The sequence below is a fragment of the Lonchura striata genome, chromosome 4 (assembly GCF_046129695.1).
Source record: "Lonchura striata isolate bLonStr1 chromosome 4, bLonStr1.mat, whole genome shotgun sequence".
Lineage (NCBI taxonomy): Eukaryota > Metazoa > Chordata > Aves > Passeriformes > Estrildidae > Lonchura > Lonchura striata.
This window is the reverse complement of record NC_134606.1, coordinates 1,971,080-1,988,729: the sequence shown is the minus strand read 5'-3', so window position 1 is coordinate 1,988,729 and position 17,650 is coordinate 1,971,080. Positions and strand designations below refer to the sequence as shown.

The 17,650-nt window shown below is 45.8% G+C and overlaps 1 protein-coding gene across 1 annotated transcript in view; it reads right to left on the bottom strand.

The window, feature by feature from the left end:
- Window positions 1–17,650, bottom strand: part of ZNF638 (zinc finger protein 638) — a 52,409-nt gene that overhangs the window by 8,071 nt on the left and 26,688 nt on the right. The window contains exons 9-19 of the mRNA XM_077782547.1: window positions 16,778–16,836; window positions 16,629–16,672; window positions 16,389–16,454; window positions 15,237–15,410; window positions 14,502–14,542; window positions 12,748–12,897; window positions 11,389–11,517; window positions 9,602–9,643; window positions 6,811–6,951; window positions 6,082–6,171; window positions 2,029–2,154 (exon numbers count right to left, since the gene is read on the bottom strand). Of these exons, the coding sequence (XP_077638673.1) occupies window positions 2,029–2,154; window positions 6,082–6,171; window positions 6,811–6,951; window positions 9,602–9,643; window positions 11,389–11,517; window positions 12,748–12,897; window positions 14,502–14,542; window positions 15,237–15,410; window positions 16,389–16,454; window positions 16,629–16,672; window positions 16,778–16,836 (1,062 nt within the window). The remainder of the gene's footprint in view (window positions 1–2,028; window positions 2,155–6,081; window positions 6,172–6,810; window positions 6,952–9,601; window positions 9,644–11,388; window positions 11,518–12,747; window positions 12,898–14,501; window positions 14,543–15,236; window positions 15,411–16,388; window positions 16,455–16,628; window positions 16,673–16,777; window positions 16,837–17,650) is intronic.

Below are 17,650 nucleotides of genomic sequence, written 5' to 3'. Positions count from 1 at the left end.
ATTCCCTATCCCTAAAATCCAACAACTCCTTATCCCTACCTCTAAAATCCAACCATTCCTTATCCCAAAAATCCAACCATTCCCTATAACCCCCATTCCCTATCCCTGAAATCCAACCATTCCTTATTCCAAAAATCCAACCATTCCCTATAACCCCCATTCCCTATCCCTGAAATCCAACTATTCCTTATACCTATCCCTAAAATCCAACCATTCCTAATCCCAAAAATCCGATAATTTCCTATCCCTAAAATCCAACCATTCCCTATAAACCCCATTCCCCTCTCCCTAAAATCTAGGATTTATCCCAGATTCCTCCTTCCCCCTCTTCCCCCTCCAGGAATTTTCCTTTTTTTTTTTTTTTTAAACTCAGACATATCCAGGAAAATACCAGGAATCAAACCTGGAACTGTTAAAGTAGCATGAAAATTCCCGAATTCCTCACTCCCAGATCCAGGGAAAAGCTAAAAAGGTGGATTTGAACCTCAGCATTCCCACAAATCCCTGAGGGATGTTCCCTCACCAAGAGGAATTTCAGGAATCATCTTTTTAAGGGAGTTTATTCGTTAGGATTTTTAGAGTTGAGGAAAAACTTCAGGATTTGGAGGTTTCCTCTGACACAAATTGAGGATAAAAAATATGGAAAAAGGAGGATTATTGTGAATTTAGGATGGGAAAGCAATTGGAATATTTTTTCCTGATGGAAAGGAGGGATTGATTCCCTTGGCACTTGAGGTGGAACCAGCTGGGAATGGGATCCCAAAGTCATGGAATTGGGAAAGGAAGGGGGAATGGGAGCAGGATGGAATTCCTATGGAGCCAGGCTGGGAGAACTGGGAATGTTCACCTGGAGAAGGGAAAATTCCAGGGAATCCTCAGAACCCCTTGCAGGGCCTAAAGGGGCTCCAGGAGAGGTGGAGAGGGAAAAAAGGGGGGGAAAGGGGAAAAAGAAGGGAAAAAGATGGAGAAAAAAGGGAGGGAAAATGGGAAAAATTGTTAGATTTTAGGGATAAGGGCCAGGGATTATTAAAAAAAGGGACAACGGATGGAGGGACAGGACACAAGGATTGGATTCCCACTGGGAAAAGGGAGATTGGGGTGGGATCTTGGGAAGGAATACCAACATTGAGGAAAAAATCCCAATCCTGAGGGAAAAATCCCAGCCCTGAGTGGGAAAATAATCTCAAACTTTGTGGGAAAATGCCAAACCTGAGGGAAAACCCATCAAGGGAAAAAAATCCAAACCCTGAGGGGAAAAATCCCAACCCTGAATGGGGAAATTCTATCCTGAGGGAAAAAATCCCAAACCTGAGGGAAAAATCCCAACCCTGAGGGAAAATAATCCCAAACCTTGAGGAAAAATCCCAGCCCTGAGGGAAAAATCCCAACCTTGAGGAAAATAATCCCAAACCTTGAGGAAAAATCCCAAATTTGAGGAAAAATCCTAAAATGAGGGAAAAAGATCTTAAACCCTGAGGGAAAATACCAATCCTGATGGAAAATGCCGGCCCTGAGGGAAAAAAAATCCCAACCATAAGGGGAAATATCCCAGTCCTGAAGGGAAAAAATCCCAATCCTGAGGGGAGAAAATCCCAACCCTGAGGGGAAATGCCAATCCTGAGGGAAAATCCCAAACCTGAGGGGGAAATCCCGACAATATGGGAAAAAATTCCCAAATCCTGAGGGAAAAAAATCCCAAATCTTGATGGAAAATTCCAACCATGAGGGGAGGGGAAAAATCCCAGTCCTTGAGGGGAGAAAATCCCAATCCTGATGGAAAAAACCCAAACCCTGAGGGAAAAAAAATCCCAACCCTGAGGGAAAAATTCCAACCCAGAGGGAAATCCAGTCCTTGAGGAAAAATGTCCCAAACCATGAGGGAAAATCGTGACCCTGGGTGGAAAAAATCCCAACCCTGAGGGGAGAAAATCCCAACCCTGAGGGAATTCCCATCCCGCAGCTCTCTGCATCCCAAGGTTGTCCCATCCCAAAAAAAACCCAGCTTGGTGGAAAATGTGGAATTTTTACCTCAGGAATTTCTCCGTGGGAGGACAAGGAGCAGGTGAGGGTGTGATCCCCTATGGAATAAGGATATTGCTGCAGGAAGCTGTACATGGAACGGGCGGCTTTGGGGCTGTCCAGCTGCAGGATGGCCTGGGGGAAAAAATTCCAGATAATTCCTTAAAAAATTCCAGGAAATTCCTTAAAAAATTCCAGATAATTCCTTAAAAGTTTCCTGTTAATTCCTTAAAAAATTCCAGGTAATTCCTTAAAAGTTTCCTGGTAATTCCTTACAAAATTCCTGGTAATTCCTTAAAAAATTCCTGGTAATTCCTTCATTTCTGGATCAAATAATGGGAATTCCTAAACCTGGCCTGAGGGAAAAACATCCTGGTAATTCCTAAAAAAATTCCTGGTTATTCCTTAAAAAATTTTTCGTAATTCCTTAATTTCTGGATCAAATAATGAGAATTCTTAAACCTGGCCTGAGGGAAAAAATTCCTGGTAATTCCTTAATTTCTGGATCGAATAATGGGAATTCCTAAACCCGGCCTGAAGAAAAATATTCCTGGTAATTTCTGGATCAAATAATGGGAACTCCTAAACCTGGCCTGAGGGGGAAAAATTCCTGGTAATTCCTTCATTTCTGGATCAAATAATGGAATTCCAAAACCTGGCATGAGGGAAAAAGTTCCTGGTAATTCCAAAAAAAATTCCTGGTTATTCCTTAAAAAATTCCTGGTAATTCCTTAATTTCTGGATAAAATAATGGAATTCCAAAACCTGGCTTGAGGGAAAAAGTTCCTGGTAATTCCTAAAAAAAATCCTGGTTATTCCTTAAAAAAATTCCTGGTAATTCCTTCATTTCTGGATCAAAAAATGGGAATTCCTAAACCCAGCCAGAAGAAAAAAATTCCTGGTGATTTCTGGATCAAATAATGGGAATTCCTAAATCTGGCCTGAGGGGAAAAAAAATTCCTGGTAATTCTTTAATTTCTGGATCAAATAATAGGAATTCCTAAAGCTGGGGGAATCCTCGCTTGTTTCCCGTCACCTTCCAGGCGTAAAAAGGGTTAAAAGTCACCTTGAAATGTCCTAATTTGGGTCCTAAAGGTGGAAATCACTTGGGTTTTTTGGGATTTGAAAGATATTTTTATTGGATTTGGGGATTTTCAAAACATTTTCTGGGTTTTTTACAGATTTAAAATCCATTTTCAATGGATTTTGGGATTTAAAGAGTATTTTCCTTGTTTGTTTGGGATTGAAATTACATTTTCCTTGGATTTTAAAGAATATTTCTGTAGAGTTTTTCTTTTTGTTTTTGGATTTAAAAAATGTTTTCTTGGTTTTTTGGGGATTTAAAGGATATTTCCCTTGTTTTTCTTGGGATTTTTTTTGGGATTGAAAGACATTTTCCTCAGGTTTTTTTGGATTTAAAAACCATTTCCGAGGGTTTTTTTTTGATCTAATACCTAGAAAATCCCACAAAAACCCCATCAATTCTTCCATTCCAATTCTTACAAAAGACTACAAAAATCTCCCCCAAAATTCCAAGAAATTGCCAAAAAAACCCCCAAAATTTCCCAAAAATCAATAAATTGCCAAAAATCCTCCCCAAAAATTCAGAGAAATAACCCAAAATATGTCAAAAATTGCCAAAAAATACACCAAAAATTCAAAGAAAATCTCCCAAAATTTAAAAAAAAGTTCTCCAAAATTCCCAGAAATCCCATTAAAAAATCCCCCCCAAATCTGCCAAAAATTAAAAAAACCAGCCCAAAATTAAAAAAAAAAAAAACCACAAAAAATCTCACAAAATTCCCAGAGAATCCTCCAAAATTTCAAGAGATCCCCAAAAAATATTCCCAAAAAGTCCTCAAAACCCCCTCAAAATGCCCCAAAAAATCCATCAAAACCCCCCTAAATATTTCCAAAAAATTCCCCAAAACATCCCCCAAAATTCCTGAAAACCACCAAAAACTCACAGAACATTCCCAAACAATCGCCCCAAAATTTTGAAAAAAATCCCCAAAATTAAAAAAAAAAAATCCTTCAAAATCCCCCCAAAACCATCAAAAATTACAAAAAAATTGCCAAAAAATTCTGATAATTCCCAAAAACTCCCCAAGAAATCCCCCAAAAAATTTTAAAATAATCCATCAAACCCCCCCCAAAAATTCATCAAAAATCCCAATGATATAATTCCCCAATGGTAAAAAAAAAAAATAAAAATCCTCCAACAATTGGAAAAAATCTCAAAAATTTTCCAAAATATCTCCCCAAAGATTCCCAGGATTTTTTTCCTTGCAAACCCCAATTTTCCCCACAAAAAGCTGATTTTACCCTCAGGCACAGGGCAGTACCTGGCACAACCCTCAGAGACACACTCCAGCTCCTGAAGCCCCTCAGCCAAAAACCCAATTAAAAATTCCCCCAAAAAATCCGTCAAAAATCCCCAAAAAATCCCCCTAAAGATTCCCAGTTGTTTTTTATCCCTGTAAACCCAATTTTCCCCACAAAAAGCTGATTTTTGCCTCAGGTGTGGGACAGTACCCAGTGGCAGTTGCTGAGCCTGGCTCCCGAAGCGCAGCCCTCACAGACCAGCTCCAGCTCCCGGAGCCCTTCTGCCAAAAACCCGAGAAAAATTCCCCAAAAAATCCATCAAAAATACCCAAAAAAATCCCCCTAAACATTGCAAGGGTTTTATTTCCCTGCAAACCCCAATTTCCCCACAAAAATGTTGATTTTTCTCTCAGGTGTGGTGCTCCACCTTCCTGGAGCGCAGCCCTCACAGACCAGCTCCGGCTCCCGGAGCCACTCCAGCAAAACCCAATTAAAAATTCCAAAAAAAATTAATCAAAAATCCCCAAAAAATCCCCCTAAAGATTCCCAGTTGTTTTTTCCCTGCAAACACAAATTTTCCCCACAAAAAGCCAATTTTTCCCTCAGTTGTGGAGCTCCACCTTGCCGAAGCGCAGCCCTCACAGACCAGTTCCCGCTCCCGGAGGCCCTCAGCCAAAAAGCCATGAAAAATTCCCCAAAAAATTCCATCAAAAATCCCCAATAAATCCCAAGTATTCCCAGGGTTTTTTTTCCCCTGAAAACTCCAATTTTCCCCATAAAAAGCTGATTTTTCCCTCAGGCGTAGTGCTCCACCTTCCTGAAGCACAGCCTGGCACAGACGAGCTCCAGCTCCTGCCTAGAGCCCCTCTGCCAAATACCCGAGAAAAATTCCCCAAAAAATCCATCAAAAATCCCACAAAAAATCCCCAAAAAGATTTCCTGGGTTTTATTTCCCTGAAAACCCCAATTTTCCCCACAAAAAGTCGACTTTTCCCTCAGTTGTGGTGCTCCACCTTGCCGAAGCGCAGCCTGGCACAGACCAGCTCCGGCTCCCGGAGCCCCTCTGCCAAATACCCAATTAAAAATTCCCAAAAAAATCCATCAAAAATCCCCCAAAAAATCCCCCAAAAGATTTCCTGGGTTTTATTTCCCTGAAAACCCCAATTTTCCCCACAAAAAGTCGACTTTTCCCTCAGTTGCAGTGCTCCACCTTCCCAAAGCACAGCCTGGCACAGACCAGCTCCAGCTCCTGCCTGGAGCCCCTCAGCCAAAAACCCGAGAAAAATTCCCCAAAAAATCCATCAAAAATCCCACAAAAAATCCCCAAAAAGATTTCCTGGGTTTTATTTCCCTGCAAACCCCAATTTTCCCCACAAAAAGCTGATTTTTCCCTCAGGCGTGGTGCTCCACCTGCCTGAAGCACAGCCCTCACAGACCAGCTCTGGCTCCCGGAGCCCCTCGGCCAAAAACCCAATTAAAAATTCCCAAAAAAATCCATCAAAAATCCCCCAAAAAATCCCCCAAAAGATTTCCTAGGTTTTATTTCCCTGAAAACCCCAATTTTCCCCACAAAAAGCCCATATTTCCCTCAGACATGGTGCTCCACCTTCGAGGAGCGCAGCCCTCACAGACCAGCTCCGGCTCTGGGAGCCCCTCCAGCAAAACCCATTTAAAAAATTCCCCAAAAAAATCCCCCAAACCCCCCAAAATTCCCATTTTTCCCCCCCGGGGCAGTACCCGGCGGCGGTTGCTGAGCACGGCGTAGTGCTCCACCTTGCCGAAGCGCAGCCCGGCGCAGACCAGCTCCAGCTCCTGCCTGGAGCCCCTCTGCCAAAGACCCATGAAAAATTCCCAAAAAAATCCCTCAAAAAATCCCCAAAAATATTTACAGGGTTTTGTTTCCCTGCAAACCCCATTTCTCCCCACAAAAATGTTGATTTTTCCCTCGGGTGTGGTGCTCCACCTGCCCAAAGCTCAGCCCTCACAGACCAGCTCCTGCCTGGAGCCCCACAGCCAAAAACCCATGAGAAATTCCCCAAAAAATTCTATCAAAAATCCACAATAAATCCCCTAAAAGATTGCCAGGGTTTTATTTCCCTGAAAACCCCCATTTTCCCCACAGAAAGCCAATTTTTCCCTCAGGTGCAGGGCAGTACCTGGCACAGCCCTCACAGACCAGCTCCAGCTCCTGGAGCCCCTCGGCCAAAAACGCAATTAAAAATTCCACAAAAAATCCATCAAAAATCCCCAAAAAATCCCCCTAAACATTGCAAGGGTTTTATTTCCCTGCAAACCCCAATTTTCCCCACAAAAAGCTGATTTTTCCCTCAGGCGTGGTGCTCCACCTGCCTGAAGCACCGCCCTCACAGACCAGCTCCTGCTCCCGGAGCTCCTCGGCCAAAAACCCATGAAAAATTCCTCAAAAAAACCCCCCAAAATTCCCATTTTTCCCCCTCGGGGCAGTACCCGGCGGCGGTTGCTGAGCACGGCGTAGTGCTCCACCTTGCCGAAGCGCAGCCCGGCGCAGACCAGCTCCAGCTCCCGGAATCCCTCGGCTGGGAGGTTCCCCAGGTGCACCAGGTGAGAGCGGAGCGAGGAGGTGTCCACCTGCAGGAGAGACCCTGGGGTTAGCTGGGAAAAGGGGGAAAAAGGGGAAAAAGGGGGAAAAAAAGGGAGGGAAAGGGGAAAAAGGGGAAGGGGAAGAAAAGGGAAAAATGGGAAAAAGGGGGGAGGTGGAATAAGGGGGAAAGGAGGGGAAAAGGGGAGAAAAAAGGGAGGGAAAGGGGGAAAAGGGGAAGGGGGAGAAAGGGGAGAAAGAGGGAAAAATGGGAAAAAGTGGGGAGGTGGAAAAGGGGGGAAAAAGGGGAGAAAAGGGGGAAAAGTGGGGAGGTGGAAAAGGGGGGAAAAAGGGGAGAAAAGGAGGAGAAAAAAGGGAGGGAAAGGGGAAAAAGGGGAAGGGGGAGAAAGAGGGAAAAATGGGAAAAAGGGGAAAAAGAGGGGAGGTGGAAAAGGGGGAAAAAGGAGGGAAAAGTGGGGAGGTGGAAAAGGGGGGAAAGGGGAGAAAAGAGGGAAAAGTGGGGAGGTGGAAAAGGGGGGAAAAAGGGGAGAAAAGAGGGAAAAGTGGGGAGGTGGAAAAGGGGGGAAAGGGGAGGAAAGGGGGAAAAGTGGGGAGGTGGAAAAGGGGGGAAAAAGGGGAGAAAAGAGGGAAAAGTGGGGAGGTGGAAAAGGGGGGAAAGGGGAGGAAAAGCGGGAGAAGTGGTGAGGTGGAAAAGGGGGGAAAAGGGGAGAAAAGGTGGAAAGGGGAAAAAGGGGGGAAAAGGAGAAAAAAGGGGGAAAAGGGAATGGGGGAAAATGGGGAAAGGCGGGAAAGGGAGAGAATGGGGGAAAGGGGGGAAAAGGAAGGAAAAGGGGGAAAGGGGAAAAGGGGGAAAGGGGGAAAAGGAGGAAAGGGGGGAAAGGGGGGAAGGGGGAAAAGGGAAAAGAGGGGAAGAGGGGGGAAGGAGGAAAAAGGGAGGAAAGGGGGGTTTGAAAAGGGGAGAAAAGGTGGAAAGGGGGAAAAAGGGGGAAAGAGGGAGAAAAGGGAGAAAAGTGGGGAGGTGGAAAAGGGGAGAAAAGGGGGAAAAGTGGGGAGGTGGAAAAGGGAAAAAGGGAGAAAATGGGGAAAAGTGGGGAGGTGGAAAAGGGAGAAAAGGGAAAAGGGGGGAGGTGGAAAGGGAAAAGGGAGAAAATGGGGAAAAGTGGGGAGGTGGAAAAGGGAGAGAAAAGGGGAAAAGGGGGGAGGTGGAAAGGAAAAAGGGAGAAATGGGGAAAAGTGGGAGGTGGAAAAGGGGAGAAAAGGGGAAAAGGGGGGAGGTGGAAAGGGGTTGAAAAGGGAGAAAAGTGGAAAGGAGGGAAAAAGGGGGAAAATAAGGAGAAAAAGGGAGGGAAAGGGGAAAAAGGGAAGGGGGAGGTGGAAAAGGGGGGAAAAGGGGAGAAAAGGAGGAGAAAAAAGGGGGAAAAAGGGAATGGGCAAAAGGGGGGGAAGTGAGAAAATGGGGGAAAGGAGGGAAAGGGGGGTAAGGGAAAGGGGAAATGGGGGAAGGGGGAAAAGGGGAAAAAGGAAGGAAAATGAGGAAAGGGGGAAAAGGGGGAAAAAAGGAGGAGAAAAAAGGGGGAAGGGAGGAGGAGAAAATGGAGAAAAAGGGAGGAAGGGAGGGAAAGGAGAAAATGGAACAAAGAAGGGTAAAGAGGGAAAAAGGGAAGAAAATGAAGGGAGAGAAAGAGGAAAGGGAAAAAAAGGAGAACAAGGAAGGAGAAAAGAAGGGGGGGATGAACAAAGGAGGGGGAAAAGGAAGGGAAAAGATAAAGGGAAAAAGGGGGAAAGAGGGAAAAAGAAAGGGATAAAGAAAGGGGGAAATTGAACACAGGGGGAAAGGGGGAAAAGAGGAAAAAAAGGAAAAAATGGAAGGGGGAAAAGGAGGAAATAGGAAAAATGGAAAAAAAAGAAAGGGAAAAAAAAGAGGGAAGGGAGAAAAGGGGAAAATGTAATAAAGATGGGGAAAGGGGGAAAAAGGGAAGGGGGAAAAAGGAAGGAGGAAGAAAGGAGGAAAAGGAAAAATGGAAGGAAAAGGGAAGGAGAAGGGGAAAGGGAAAGAAGGGGAAAAAGGGGAAAAAGGAAAAAATGGGAATAAAGGGAGAAAAAGGGAAAGAGGAGAAGGAAAGGGGGGAAAGGAATGGAAAAATGGGGAAAGAATAGGAAAAGGGTGAAAAATGGAATAAGGGGGAAAGTAAGGAGAAAAAGGGAAAAAGTGGGGGAAAAGGAGGAAAAAAGGGTGAAAAAATGGGGGGAGAAGGGGGAAAATGAGGAAAAGAGGAAAGGAAGGGAAGAAAAGGAAAAAGGGGAAAAAAGGGAAAGGAAGAGGAAAAGGGAAAAAGGGGGAAAGGAAAAAATCCCTCTCCACCTATAAATGAATAGAATTTTGAGCTGGAATTGAGAAAATTCCCATTCCCATTTTGAATTTTTCCAACACTTTTTTTTTTTTTTTAGGGAGAAAACCTCTGAGGCACCTGAGGAGAATTCTGGAATAAATCCTGGAATTCTGAAAGGAATGAAAGGGAGATTCCAGAAATCCAAAAAAAATCCCATTCTGGGGATAAAATGGGATTTAGCCCAGCCTGAAATGCTCAGGAATGAGCACTCCCAGCTCCCAGTTAATGAAATTCCAAAGAAAATTAGGGTAAAATGAGGAAAAACTTGGGCTAATGAGGAAAAACTCACATTGGGATCAGAATCCTTGATGAGGGACAGGAAAATCTCTTCCTTTAGGGAGAGAAAAAAGGGATTGAAGCTTAATTAATAGTAACTAATAATTGACTAATAATTAATAATTGAACTAATCAATCATACTTAAAATGTTCATCATGTCAAAATCCAAAGAATATTTCCCAGGATCAATTCCCAGGGGGAAAATCCTTTTTTAAACTCCAGGAGTGCTAAAAATTCTATTTAAATTCTATTTAAATCCAAATCCTGATGGAAGTGAAAACTGGGGATTTTGTTCCCAGTTTTTCCCACAATTCCAAATCCCCACATTCCCCACAATTCCTTCCAATCCCACAATCTGCAAATTCCCAAATTCTCACAATTCTTCACATCAATTCCCAAAAATCCAATCCATTTCCTCAATCCCCCAATTCCCAAATCCCCACTTTCCTCAATCCCACAATTCCTAAATTCCCACATTTGCACAATTCTCAAATCCCCACATCCCCAAATTCCCAACTCCCCCAATCCTACAATCCCCACAATCCCCAAAAACCCACAACTTCTCCCAGTCTCACAATTCCCAATTTTCCCCAACTCCTAAAACTCCCCCAAATTCCCAAAATTCCCCAATTTCTCTCAATCCCCCAAACTCCCTCATCCCAATCCCCCAATTCCCCCAAACCCCCACAATTCCCAAATTCCCCAAACTCCCCCCAATCCCCCAATTTCCCTCAATCCCCACAATTCCCCAATTCCCCCAATCCCCAAAATTCCCCCAATTCCCCAACTTCCTTCGATCCCCACAATCCCCCAATTCCACAATCCCCCAATTCCCCAAACCCCCACAATCCCCATTTCTCACAATCCCCAAATTCCCCAATTTCTCTCAATCCCTCAAACCCCCCCAATCCCAAACCCCCCAATCCCAAACCCCCAATTCCAAACCCCCCAATCCCAACCCCAAATCCCAAACCCCAATCCCAATACCAAACCCCCAATCCCAAATCCCCAATCCCAATCCCAAACCCCCAATCCCAAATCCACCAATCCCAATCCCCCATACCCCCAATCCCCAATCCCAAACCCCCCCAATCCCTCAACCCCCCAATCCCAAATCCCAATCCCCCAAACCCCGAATCCCAAATCTCCCAACCCCAACCCCAATCCCAAACCCCCAATCCCAATCCCAAACTCCCCCAATCCCAACCCCCCCAATCCCAAACCCCCAATCCCAATCCCAAATCCCAATCCCAAACCCCAATCCCCAATCCCAAACTCCCCCAATCCCAAACCCCCAATCCCAAACCCCCCAATCCCAAACCCCCAATCCCCAATCCCAAACCCCCCCAATCCCAAACCCCCAATCCCCAATCCCAAGCCCCCAATCCCCAATCCCCAATCCCAAGACCCCAACCCCCAATCCCCAATCCCAACCCCCAAACCCCCAATTCCCAATCCCAAACCCCCAACCCCCAACCCCAATGCCAATGCCAATCCCAACCCCAACCCCAATCCCAATGCCAATCCCAATCCCAAACCCCAATGCCAATCCCAACCCAACCCCAATCCCAATCCCAATCCCAATCCCAATCCCAATCCCAATCCCAATCCCAAACCCCAATCCCAAACCCCAATCCCAATCCCACCCCAACCCCAACCCCAACCCCATCCCCAATCCCAAACCCCCAACCCCAATGCCAATGCCAATGCCAATCCCAACCCCAACCCCAACCCCAATCCCCAATCCCAATCCCAATCCCAATCCCAATCCCAATCCCAATGCCAATCCCAATCCGAACCTCGTCGCGCAGGTGCCGGTGCCGGGGCTCGGGCTGGATGTGGAGCTGGTTCCCGGCCAGGCACATGGGGAAGAATCCGTAGAACTTCACCATGGACTCGGCCGCCCGCTGCGGGATCTCCAGGTACGCCTGCCACAAACCCCCAAATCCCAAAATGCACCCCAAAAACCCCACCGCGTCCCCCGCAATCCCAAAGGATCCCACGGCAATCCTCGGGAAAAAAATCCCCGAGGAATTCCCAAAGGGTTCGCCCAACGTCTCCCCCCGAAAGCGGCGAAAATGTCGCGCAAAATTCCCAAATTTACACGATAAAAATAGCCAAAAAAATTTCAAAAATGGCCCCAAAAATCCCCCTAAAATATCCCCTAAAATCCCCCCAAAAAAACCCCTAAAATCCCCCCAAAAATTCCAAAATTCCCCAAGCTGCCCTGCCCCATCCTGGTATGTTTTTTGGGAGGAGAGCAGCAGCAGGTCCTGCAGGCCCCTGAAGGGCTTGGTGAAATCCTCCAAAAATCCCAAAAACTTCCCAAAAAAATCCCCCAAAAATCCACCAAAATCCCCCAAAAAATCCCCCAAAATCCCCAAAAAAAAAAAAATCCCCAAAAATCCCCAAAACTTCCCAAAAAATCCCCAAAACCCCGCTCCTGGTACCTTTTTGTGTGAAGAGAGCAGCAGCAGGTTGCACAGGCCCTGAAGGACTTGGTGAAATCCCCCAAAAAATCCCAAAAACTTCCCAAAAAATCCCCCAAAAAATCCCCCAAAGTCCCCCCAAAAATCCCCCCAAAAAATCCCCAAAACTTCCCCAAAACTTCCCCAAAAAATTCCCAAAAAATCCCAAATGCCCCAAACCCCCTGCTTTCGGTACCTTTTAGTGGGAGGAGAGCAGGAGCAGGTCGTGCAGACCGCTGAAGGGCTTGGTGAAATCCCCCAAAAATCCCCAAAAATCCCCAAAAAATCCTAAAAATCCCCAAAAATCCCAAAAAAATCTCCAAACCCCCCAAGCCCCCGATTGTTTTACCTTTTTGTGTGAAGAGAGCAGCAGCAGGTCGTGCAGACTGCTGAAGGGCTTGGTGAAATCCCCAAAAAATCCCCAAAAATCCCCAAAAAATCCCCAAAAATCCCCCAAAAATCCCCCAAAAATCCCCAAAAAATCCCCAAAAAATCCCCAAAAATCCCCAAACGCCCCAAGCCCCCGATTGTTTTACCTTTTTGTGTGAAGAGAGCAGCAGCAGGTCGTGCAGACCGCTGAAGGGCTTGGTGAAATCCCCCAAAAATCCCAAAAAATCCCCAAAAAATCCTAAAAATCCCCCAAAAAATCCCCAAAAATCCCCAAAGCCCCAAAGCCCCTGCTCCTGGTACCTTTTTGTGGGAGGAGAGCAGCAGCAGGTCGTGCAGGCCCCCGAAGGGCCGGGCCAGGTTGTGGAGCTCCTCCTGCCCGCAGCCCTTGGGCGGCAGGTTGGACACGAGCAGCACAGAGCAGGGCTCGGGGAGAGGGTCCTGAGCCAGAGCCTGAGACAGAGCCTGGGCCTGATCCCAAATCCTGAGCCCAAATCCTGATCCAAACCCTGAGCCCAAATCCTGATCCAAACCCTGATCCAAACCCTGATCCAAACCCTGATCCCAAATCCTGACCCAAATCCTGATCCAAACCCTGATCCAAACCCTGATCCCAAATCCTGATCCCAAATCCTGATCCAAACCCTGATCCAAACCCTGATCCCAAATCCTGATCCAAACCCTGATCCAAACCCTGATCCCAAATCCTGATCCAAACCCTGATCCAAACCCTGATCCCAAATCCTGATCCAAACCCTGATCCAAACCCTGATCCCAAATCCTGATCCAAACCCTGATCCAAACCCTGAGCCCAAATCCTGATCCAAACCCTGATCCAAACCCTGAGCCCAAATCCTGATCCAAACCCTGATCCAAACCCTGAGCCCAAACCCTGATCCCAAATCCTGATCCAAACCCTGATCCCAAATCCTGATCCAAACCCTGATCCAAACCCTGATCCAAACCCTGATCCAAACCCTGATCCAAACCCTGATCCCAAATCCTGAGACAGAGCCTGATCCCAAATCCTGATCCCAAATCCTGATCCCAAATCCTGATGCCAAACCCTGATCCAAACCCTGATCCCAAATCCTGATCCAAACCCTGATCCCAAACCCTGATCCAAACCCTGATCCCAAATCCTGATGCCAAACCCTGATCCCAAACCCTGATCCCAAACCCTGATCCCAAATCCTGATCCCAAATCCTGATCCAAATCCTGATCCCAAATCCTGATGCCAAACCCTGATCCCAAACCCTGATCCCAAATCCTGATCCCAAATCCTGATGCCAAACCCTGATCCAAACCCTGATCCCAAATCCTGATCCAAACCCTGATCCAAACCCTGATCCCAAATCCTGATCCAAACCCTGATCCAAACCCTGATCCAAACCCTGATCCAAACCCTGATCCCAAATCCTGATCCAAACCCTGATCCCAAACCCTGAGCCCAAATCCTGATCCAAATCCTGATCCAAACCCTGATCCAAACCCTGATCCAAACCCTGATCCCAAACCCTGATCCCAAACCCCGATCCCAAATCCTGATCCCAAATCCTGAGACAGAGCCTGATCCCAAATCCTGATCCCAAACCCTGATCCCAAATCCTGATCCCAAATCCTGATCCTGATCCCAAATCCTGATCCTGATCCCAAACCCTGATCCCAAATCCTGATCCCAAACCCTGATCCCAAATCCTGAGACAGAGCCTGATCCCAAATCCTGATCCCAAACCCTGATCCCAAACCCTGATCCCAAACCCTGATCCCAAATCCTGATCCCAAACCCTGATCCCAAACCCTGATCCCAAATCCTGATCCTGATCCCAAGTCCTGAACCTGATCCTGATCCCCATCCCAAATCCTCCACAATTCCCAAATCCCCACAATTCCTACAATTCCCACAATTCCAAAATCCCCACAATTCCCCCAATTCCCAAATCCCCCCAATCCCTCCAATTCCCAAATCCCCACAATTCCCACAATTCCCAATTCCCACAGTTCCCAAACCCCCAGAATTCCCCAAATTCCCCCAAATCCCAGAATCCCTGCTGACCTTCCCGCCTGGATCCGTGGGCTCCTCGCTCGCTGGAAGTTCTGAAATTGGGGAAAAGGAGCAGCTCGACCCCACAGAATTCCCAAATTCCCTTTAACCCCCCTTTCCCCAAGATTTCCCCCCATTTTCCCACATTTTTTCCCAATTTTTCCCCATCTCCCCCCAATTTATCCCAATTTTTTTCCCCATTTTCCTAAGTTTTTCTTAAGATTTCCCCCCCATTTTCCAGAGGGTTTTTATCCCATTTCCCAACTTTTTAATTCCCATTTTAACAAATTTTTCCCCATTTTCTTTCCCCCTTTTCCCAAGTTCTTTTCCCATTTTCCCAAGTTTTTTCCCCAAATTTTCCCCAATTTTTTTGGTCATTTTTTCCCATTTTCCCAAGGTTTTTTCCCCCGAATTTCCTCCTCATTTTCCCGAATTCTTTTTGCCAATTTTTCCCATTTTCCCAAATTTTTTTCCCCAGTTTTTTTCCCCCTGTTTCCTTTTCCCCAACTTTTTTCCATTTTATTTCCCATTCCCTCTTTTTTTCCCCATTTTCCCAACTTCCATCCCCATTTTTTCCCCCCATTTTCCCAAACTTCTTTCCCAAATCCCCCCAGGACTTTTCCCCCCATTCCTCAATTTTCCCAATTTTCCAGAAGTTTTTTTCCCATTTTCCCCCCATTTTTCCCCATTCCAGCTCCACGAAAATTCCCCGGAATTCCCAAAATTCCTGAAATTCCCTGGAATTACCTGGCCCGGCCTCGGGGGCTGTTCCAGGCTCCTCCTGCTCGGGGGAGATTTTGGGGTCGGGATTTTTGGGGTCGGAATTTTTGGGGTTGGAATTTTTGGCATCCGAGGGCTCCGATCCCAAAGTTTCCGGCCCGGCCTCGGCGGCAGCTCCGGAATCTTCAGCCGCTGCTTTTCCTGCAGGGAAAAATTCCTGATTTTCCCAATTCCCATTTTTCCACTTTTTTCCCCATTTTCTCATCATTCTCCCAAGGTTTTTCCCCATTTTCCCATGTTTTTATCCCATTTTCCTTTTTTTCCCCATTTTTTCAAAGGTACTTTCCCCATTTTCCCAGGATTTTTTCCCCATTTTCCCAAGATTTTTTCCCATTTTCCCACATTTTTCCCATTTTCTTCAGCATTTCCTGATTTTTTCCCCTTTACCCCACAGTTTATTTCCCATTTTCCCGATTTTCCCACTTTTTTCCCCATTTTCCCAAGATTTTTCCCCATTTCCCCCCCCCTTTTTGCCCATTTCCCCCAGGTTTTTCCCATTTTCCAGTTTTTTCCTCATTTTTCCACTTTTCCCACTTTTTTCCCCACATCTTTCCCCATTTTCCCAATAATTTTCCCCCACTTTCTTCCTCATTTTCCCCAAGTTTTTTCCCATTTTCCCAAGGCTTTTCCCCCCATTTCCCCAAGGTTTTTTTTCCCATTTTCCCAAGGTTTTCCCCCATATTTTTCCCCATTTTCCCAAGGTTTATTTCCCATTTTCCCAATATTTGTCCCCATTTTCCCACATTTTTCCCATTTTCCCCAAGATTTTTCCCCCATTTTCCCAATTTTCCCCCCATTTTTTCCTCATTTTCACAACTTTTTTTCCCATCTTATTTTCTCCATTTGCCAGAATTTTTTCTATTTTCTCTTCCCATTTTCCCCAAATTTTCCCAAGTTTTTCCTCTATTTTCCCGATTTTTTCCCCCATTTTTTTCCCATTTTCCCAACTTTTTACCCCAATTTATTTCCCCTTTTCTAAACTTTCCTTCCATTTTCTTTTCCCATTTTCCCAAGTTTTTATTTCCCTTTTTCTGAGGATTTTTTAACTTTTATTTACCAATTTTTTCCCCATTTTTTTCCCAAGAATTTTCCCATTTTTTCCCCATTTTCCCCCCTCACCTCCCACATTTGAGATTTTTTTCACTTTCTTCTCTCCCGGAATTTTCTTCACTTTTTCCTTTTTCCCTACAAAAAAAAAAAAAAAACCAAAAAAATCCCCAAAAAATCCAAGGAATTCCAGGGATAGGAAAAAAAAAAATTCAATAATTTCCTGTTGAAACGCAAATAAATTAAAATTAATTCAGCCAATTAGGCAGGTTAATTAAGCACTAATGAGTGATTAATTGCTAATTATCTCACCTGGCAGGGCCTTGGGGCTCTTGGTGCTGCTGCTGGGGATTTTCCTGGCGGGAGAAAAAAGCGGCAAAAAAATCAAATTATTAATGAGGAATTATTAATTAACGACCCCAATTAGTGCAATTAGCGCTAATTAAGGAGGCGGGCCTCACTTGGTGCTGGCTGGAGTTTTTTTGGGGTTCAGGACTCGTTTCTTCACCGTCTTCTTCACCTGCAAGGGAAAAAGTAAAATTCGTTAATGACTGGTGTTAATTCACAGTAATTAATTAAAAAAAAAAAAAAAAGTGAAGGATTAAATAATTCCCGTGGAATTCCCTGTCAGCATTCCCAACAGGAATCCTCATGGAATCCCCTCCCAGCAGGAATTGTCATGGGATCCCCTCTCAGCATTCCCAGGAAATCCCCTGTCAGCATTCCCATGGAATCCCCTCTCAGCATTCCCAGCAGGAATTTCCAGCAGGAATTCCCAGCAGGAACTCCTGGTCAGCATTCCCATGGAATCCCCAGCAGGAATCCCCTGTCAGCATTCCCATGGAATCCCCTCTCAGCATTCCCAGCAGGAATTTCCAGCAGCAGGAATTCCCAGCAGGAACTCCTGGTCAGCATTCCCAGGAAATCCCCTCTCAGCATTCCCAGCAGGAACCCCCTGTCAGCATTCCCATGGAATCCCCTGTCAGCATTCCCATGGAATTCCCAGCAGGAACCCCCAGCAGGAATCCCCTGTCAGCATTCCCAGCAGGAATTTCCAGCAGGAACTCCCAGTCAGCATTCCCAGCAGGAATCCCCCCACAACATTCCCATGGAATCCTCTCTCAGCATTCCCAGGAAATCCCCTGTCAGCATTCCCATGGATTTCCCAGCAGGAATCCCCTCTCAGCATTCCCAGCAGGAATTTCCAGCAGGAACCCCCAGCAGGAATCCCCTGTCAGCATTCCCATGGAATCCCCAGCAGGAATCCCCTCTCATCATTCCCATGGAATCCCCTGTCAGCATTCCCATGGATTTCCCAGCAGGAATCCCCTCTC